Source organism: Silene latifolia, chromosome X (genome assembly GCF_048544455.1).
Source record: "Silene latifolia isolate original U9 population chromosome X, ASM4854445v1, whole genome shotgun sequence".
Taxonomy (NCBI): Eukaryota; Viridiplantae; Streptophyta; class Magnoliopsida; order Caryophyllales; family Caryophyllaceae; genus Silene; species Silene latifolia.
The window spans coordinates 157,586,764-157,593,487 of record NC_133537.1 but is presented as its reverse complement, the minus strand read 5'-3'; the positions used below and the strand labels follow the sequence as shown (position 1 = coordinate 157,593,487).

The 6,724-nt window shown below is 41.1% G+C and overlaps 1 protein-coding gene across 1 annotated transcript; it reads right to left on the bottom strand.

Moving 5' to 3' along the window:
* Positions 1 to 682: 682 nt before the first annotated feature.
* LOC141618664 (uncharacterized) lies at positions 683 to 3,908 on the bottom strand. The gene is made up of 2 exons (XM_074435751.1): positions 1,796 to 3,908; positions 683 to 1,476 (listed from the first exon to the last, which is right to left on the bottom strand). The coding sequence occupies exons 1-2, from the start codon at positions 3,906 to 3,908 to the stop codon at positions 683 to 685; spliced, it is 2,907 nt and encodes a 968-aa protein (XP_074291852.1).
* Between the last annotated feature and the right edge of the window lie 2,816 nt (positions 3,909 to 6,724).

The window sequence follows — 6,724 nt, the reverse complement described above, 5'->3', positions numbered from 1 at the left end:
ATTCTGGAGCGAACTTGCTCATGTAGTTTAATCATGGATTTTACCTTTTCTTCCGCACTTTTGTGGACTAGCTCGCTCTCGGGTAAGGGAATGAGATCGAGTGGTAGGTAGGGATTTATGCCATACACGATCTCAAAAGGAGAGTGCTTCGTTGCATATGATGGAGACCTGTTGTAGGCAAACTCGGCATGAGCGAGTTTTAGATCCCAATCCTTCTGAGTCTTGTTCACAAGGCCACGTAGTAATACCCCAAGAGTGCGGTTTGTCACTTCCGTTTGACCATCGGTTTGAGCATGGTGAGAGGTACTAAATAACGGTTTGGTACCCACCTTCTCCCACAGAGTGTTCCAAAAATAGCTCAAGAACCTTGAGTCACGATCGGAGACTATCGTCCTTGGGACTCCATGAAGGCGGAGTATTTCTCGAAAGTACAAGTCGGCCACGTTGTTAGCGTCATCTGTCTTGTGACAAGCAATAAAATGGGCCATCTTGGAAAATCGATCCACTACAACCATGATCGCGTCCTTACCCCTTTGGTTTCGTGGTAGAGCAACAATAAAGTCCATGGACACGCCTTCCCATGGTCGGTTAGGAATAGGTAAGAGCGTGTACTCCCCTAGCTTGAAGGTACTCTTTGCAACGTGACAAGTGACACACTTACGAATCACATCTTGCACGTCCTTCAGCATTCGAGGCCAATAGACATGCTCTTTAAGGACCTCCATAGTCTTAGTGACACCAAAATGTCCACCAAGTCCTCCCCCATGAGCTTCTCGTACCAATAACTCCCGGACTTGATGCTTGGGTACACACACACAAACCGATTTCCTTTGAAAAGAAATCCATCTTGAGTTATGAACTCGCCTCGGGGTCCTGTTTGGCATATCCTAAACATTTCACCAAAGTCGGGATCAGTTTCGTAGTAATCTTTCAAGGTCTCGAATCCAAGTAGGCGAACATCAAGCACGTTCAGTAAAGAGTAGCGTCGGGAAAGAGCGTCGGCCACCACATTGCTTTTGCCATCCTTATATTTTGAAGAGAAATGAAAGGATTGAAGAAATTCAACCCATTTGGCATGTCTTAAGCTCAACTTCTGCGGTCCATTAATGTATTTTAAGGATTCAAGGTCCGAATGTAGAATGAAGTGATTTGGGCGAAGATAGTGGCTCCAATGGTTGAGTGCTCTCACTATGGCGTAGAACTCCTTATCATATGTGCAATACTTGAGCCGAGCTCCACTTAGATTCTCGAAAAAATAAGCAATGGGTAGCTTTCCTTGGACCAACACAGCTCCAATTCCAACACCGCTCGCATCACACTCTACCTCGAAGGGTTGAGTAAAATCGGGAAGTGCTAGTATCGGTGCTTCACAAAGCCATTGGATAATCGTCTCAAAAGCCTTTTGAGCAGCCTCGGTCCATACAAATGTTCCCTTTTTTAAACACTCGGTGATGGGACTTGTGATGGTGCTGAAATCTTTTATGAATCTTCGATAGAACGAAGCAAGTCCTTAGAAAGACCGAACCTCTGTGACGGACTTAGGCATAGGCCATGACTTAATGGCCTCTATCTTTGCTTGGTCCACTGAAACTCCATCTTTAAAAACCACATAGCCGAGAAATATGACACTCTCGACCAAGAATGAACATTTCTCCTTCTTTCCTTATAGCTTTTGTCCTCGGAGAGTTTCGAACACTTTGCGAAGGTGTTTGAAGTGATCTTCTTTGCTTTGACTATAAAGCAAGATATCATCGAAATAAACAACCACAAATTTTCCCAAGAATGGTTTGAGTACCTCGTTCATGAGCCGCATGAAAGTACTCGGAGCGTTGGTTAACCCCGAATGGCATGACAGTCCATTCGTACAACCCATGTTTGGTCTTGAATGCAGTTTTCCATTCGTCACCTTCTCGCATTCGTATCTGATGATAGCCACTCCTCAGGTCGATCTTAGAAAAGATCTCGGAGCCATGCAACTCATCAAGCATGTCATCAAGTCTTGGAATCGGGAAACGGTACTTGATAGTTATGTTGTTCACGGCTCGACTATCGATGCACATCCGCCAACTCCCATCCTTTTTCGGGACAAGAAGAGTAGGAACGGCACATGGACTCATGCTTTCACGCACATAGCCTCGTTTCATTAGCTCCTCCATTTGGCGTTGCAACTCCTTGGTCTCTTTTGGGTTGCATCGATAGGCTGCTTTGTTAGGTAACGCAACTCCAGGAATGAGATCGATTTGATGTTCGATCCCGCGAATAGGCGGCAATCCCGGTGGTAAATCTTCAGGGAAAACGTCCTCGAATTCCTTTAAGAGCGCCGCTAGCTGGGCATCCTTGATCCCAACTTTTGGTGCCTCGTCGACCACCATAAGATAGACACAACCACCTTCCTTTAAGACTTCACCAACTTCTCGCTCACTTGCAAACATGGTCATGCTTGCGGTTCTCCTTTGTGGGGTGCCCAAAGAATGGACAGCACTAGGTGCCATCGGTCTTAGGACAAGCTTCTTACCCTTGTCGACCAATTCATATTCGTTGCTTCGGCCATGGTGTATGACATTGCGATCGAATTGCCACGGACGCCCCAAGAGTATGTGGCATGCATCCATTGGCACTACGTCACACAAGATATTGTCGTCATATGAGCCCATTGTTAATGTCACTTTGACTTGTTTGGTGACCTTCACCTTGTTCCCGTCATCAAGCCAATGTAACGCATATGGTTTGGGATGAGGTATGGTATCCAATCTCAACTTGTCCACCATCTTTGTAGAAGCAACGTTGGTACAACTCCCTCCATCGATGATTAGGCTACACCACTTGTCCTTCACTTGACATTTGGTGTGAAAAATCTGGTTCCTTTGTTCTGCCTCAATTGGTGTGGATTGAGTCTGCAAAGCACGAAGAACTAAAGCACAATCATAGTTAGGAGCGTCATAAGTTTCGACATCTCTATCGTTCCCCTCCTCTTCTCTTTCTTCGAAGTTGAACACATCACCCAATCGTTCTTCTTCATCATACAACTCGTCTCGAACGGCAATAGCTTCCCTTAGTGCAATGTTTCTCTTATTTGGGCGCGCATTCTGAAAATGCCCAAATCCTTGGCATTTGAAACACCGTACTCTAGATAAACTTGTCTCCTTAGGAACGGGTATCTTGGGAGCGGACTCAGGGGTGGAAATCGTCTTAGGTGTAGTCTCAACCGTACGACTACTCGGACTTCCCCTTGATTGTCCTTCGCTCCTCCAGCTTCGACTACCCTCACCATGAGTTGGGGTGAGCTTGGCCTTCCCTTGAGCTTCGACCTTGAGACATAGATTACACAAGGAATCGAAGTCAGTGTAAGATTGTAATTCAACTGAATTGGCTATGTTACGATTTAGTCCACGAAGGAATCGAGTCATTTTCAAGTCTTCACTTTCCTCTAATACTCCCATCAAAGTAAGATTTTCAAACTCATTTATGTAATCTGAGACACTGCTCCTCTCTTGAGTCAACTCAGCAATCTTGCGATACGTCGTGAGCCTATACATGGCTGGGACGTATCTCTTGCGTAGCTTCCTTTTGAGAGATTCCCAAGAGGATATCTTTTCCTTTCCTGCCCGGGCACGTTTTAACTTAAAGCCTTCATACCATAGGGAGGCTCCACGACTTAGTCGTAGAATGGCGTACTTGCAACACTTCTCGTCATCCAGGTCCTTGAACTCAAACATCCGTTCAATTTTCCTCTCCCATTCGAGGTAATCCTCGGGATCCGTGCCTCCCACAAACTCGGGTAGTTCACTTACTTTGAATTCTTCTCGACTTTGTTCACTTCGACGTGGTGGTCCACGTGGGCTAAGTTCCAAAAGAATTTGTAGTGCTTCTATAAGACTTTGAAGGAGATTAGGATTATCGGGATCCATATCGACTTTTTTTTTTTGATGAACAGTACCGTGAACAGTGATTTTTTTTCTCTGATGAACAGTACCGTGAACAGTACTGGACGTGAACAGTAACCCTTTTTTTTGTGAAGATATCAAGACCCCTGGATCGTCTCGATTAATGGAAATCAAGAGCCGAAGCTCTGATACCACAATTGATGTGAATCGCAAGCGGAAGTCTTAACTTGTACTAGCAAATAGACGAAGGATCCGAATGCACTAGGTGCAACCCGATCAATCCGTATATTCGTAGCGAGATTTGAATGAAAAGGAAGGGATATTTATCGTAGCTAGACCTATAGCTACGCTAATGGGTGAATTGTTTGATACTCGTCAAACAATCCGACTTAAACTTAGGATCACGTCCCTCGTTCAAGCAAGGTGCGAAATCGCGTTTCGACCTCTTAAGCCAAACTACTCGTGTAACAACACAAGAAGACAAGACAAGTTTTAGAGAATACTCTCAAGTTTTTACTTCAAAATTGGATGATAAACAAATGAGGACTACAAGCCTTATATAAGCCGAAATCCTTGATGCCCAAGGCTAGTCTTTAATGCCTTGTTGTGAATTCTAGGCTATGTGGAAGAACTAGGCAAGACTAAACCAAAAACTAGGTAAGACCTTTGTAAAAACTAGGCTATGACAAAAACTAGGTGAGCTTATTCCATGCATTTGGTCTTGCCCATTTTCGAGGTCCATCCCTTGCTCCATACGGTTTTACCCGTCCCATTGGCGGGTGATCATGCACTTTTCTCGACTCTTATTCGAACCGATCCATGCTTGGTGACTCGGGTTATCTTGGTTGCTTGTTTCGAGAATTATTTCATCAATGTGATTCGTATCACATCAAATGGTCCACACCGCCGATGAAGCTCTTGCACCGGGCTCGATTGGAGGAGCATCGGTCAAGTAAGTGAGCACATTGTCGGACAACGCGGCACTTTTGATGTTGGATTCCCATTCAAGAAAGTTACTACCGTCATCTTTTAAAATACATTTATCCATTACGGACCTTAGCCATGAATCTTTGCCTAGTGAAGTAGTCGATGGAGTTGATGAAGTTGCCATTGCGAATTAAAATGCTACAACAAAAAGGAAAAATTAACATTCATTGTTTTAAAAAATTACTTGTAAAAACATGTTTAGCAAGTTTTAGCATTTATATAATGACCTCCCACTAAATTATATAAATGATTCCAAGACCCAAATATTAAACAAAAATGAGCATCGCTTGGGCGAAACATCCCATAATTGCGTAAATTCGGTAAGTCACGTTGACTAATTCTACCTCTAGAACTCTTGGTCGACGAATTTCCTCAAATTCATCTACTAGCCCCGGAACACAAGACCGTCTTATATCCCGTTTAGTCCAACCAATTTTAGCTTGTGATAACCGTTTACCACCCTACTTACCCAAGGTAAAAACAGAACACCCCGCTTGGGCGAGCGTGGCTCTAATGAACAAGAGATTCGTAGGTGTTACTAATTGGTAAGGCTAATCTCAATTTTAGTTATGTGAGAGATCTTGTCAATTTAGTCATAAATTCCTTATAAGTGAATTAATTCGGTGAATGTAAATGACGTGAATTGACAACCGCGAAAATAAAATGCATGTGAATGGCGATTTTGGCATGCGCGAAAATAAAACAAGCAAACATGTAAGCATATGAATAAATCCTAGTATGGCCACCTAGTTAATAAAAACTAGTCTATTATATTTCGGAAACCAACTCCTTGGTCCCTTGCCTCTTCATTCCATAAGTGGCTCTTCCTTGTGAGATTTGGAACACCTTCCAAAAATAAACTCCGTCTCGTTGTAATCCGTCTTTTCGAAACGCCGGTAAAAATAATTATTACAAATGAATTACATAGCTATTCCTATTATACATTAATTAATAAAATAAAATAAAACTATTAATTAATTACAAACGACGATACGAGATCGTATTTAATTACAAACAAATCGATTTTCCCATTCATTTCGGGTAATAACGATTAAAATTAACTAGGCCATACTAGGTACAATAAGATAAGTACTTTAAATAAATGACAATCATTCATTCAACTTAAATAAATATGCTTAAAATGCTGTAAAAATGATGCCAAAATCGCCCTATCTATCATTCATTGGTATCCATCTCGGTTTTTGTGGATTTAATCGATTTTTAACATGTAAAAATCAATAATTAACTCTTAAATCTCATTTAAGTCCAAACTAATTGTCCAAACTATTTTGAACCTCAAAATTAGTCCTCACTAATTTTATGATAAATTATTAGTTTGATTTGGTGATAATTTGCTAATTTAATCGATAAAATCATAATATTTAAGTAAAAATCCAAAATAATTGAAAAATTACCCAAAAAATTGAAACAAAAATTTGTAGTATTCTGGTACACTCCCAAGAACACAAAAATGTCAGAAAAATTGCCCAAATATTCCGGATAAAGTTTGTGAAGAAAAAGATCGATATTTATCGGTTTTTAACCACTAAAACCAATAAACATCAAAACAAAGTGAAAACACACATGAAAAATCACTTTTGACATTTAAATAATATTCTTAAATGTACATAAATTTATCATGGGCAGAATCAAAAGTATCAAAATTATGATTAATTAATTTGACTTTTATCAACTTTTATCTCATAAAATCAATAAACACGCAAAAAATTCGAACCAACCTTCAACCTTTTCCATACAATCAGTAGCAAATATGCATGAACTACAATAAAAAGTTCATGCACCGAATCAACTTTTAACTAATTTTAGTCAATTTTTCACTAAAATGCAACATT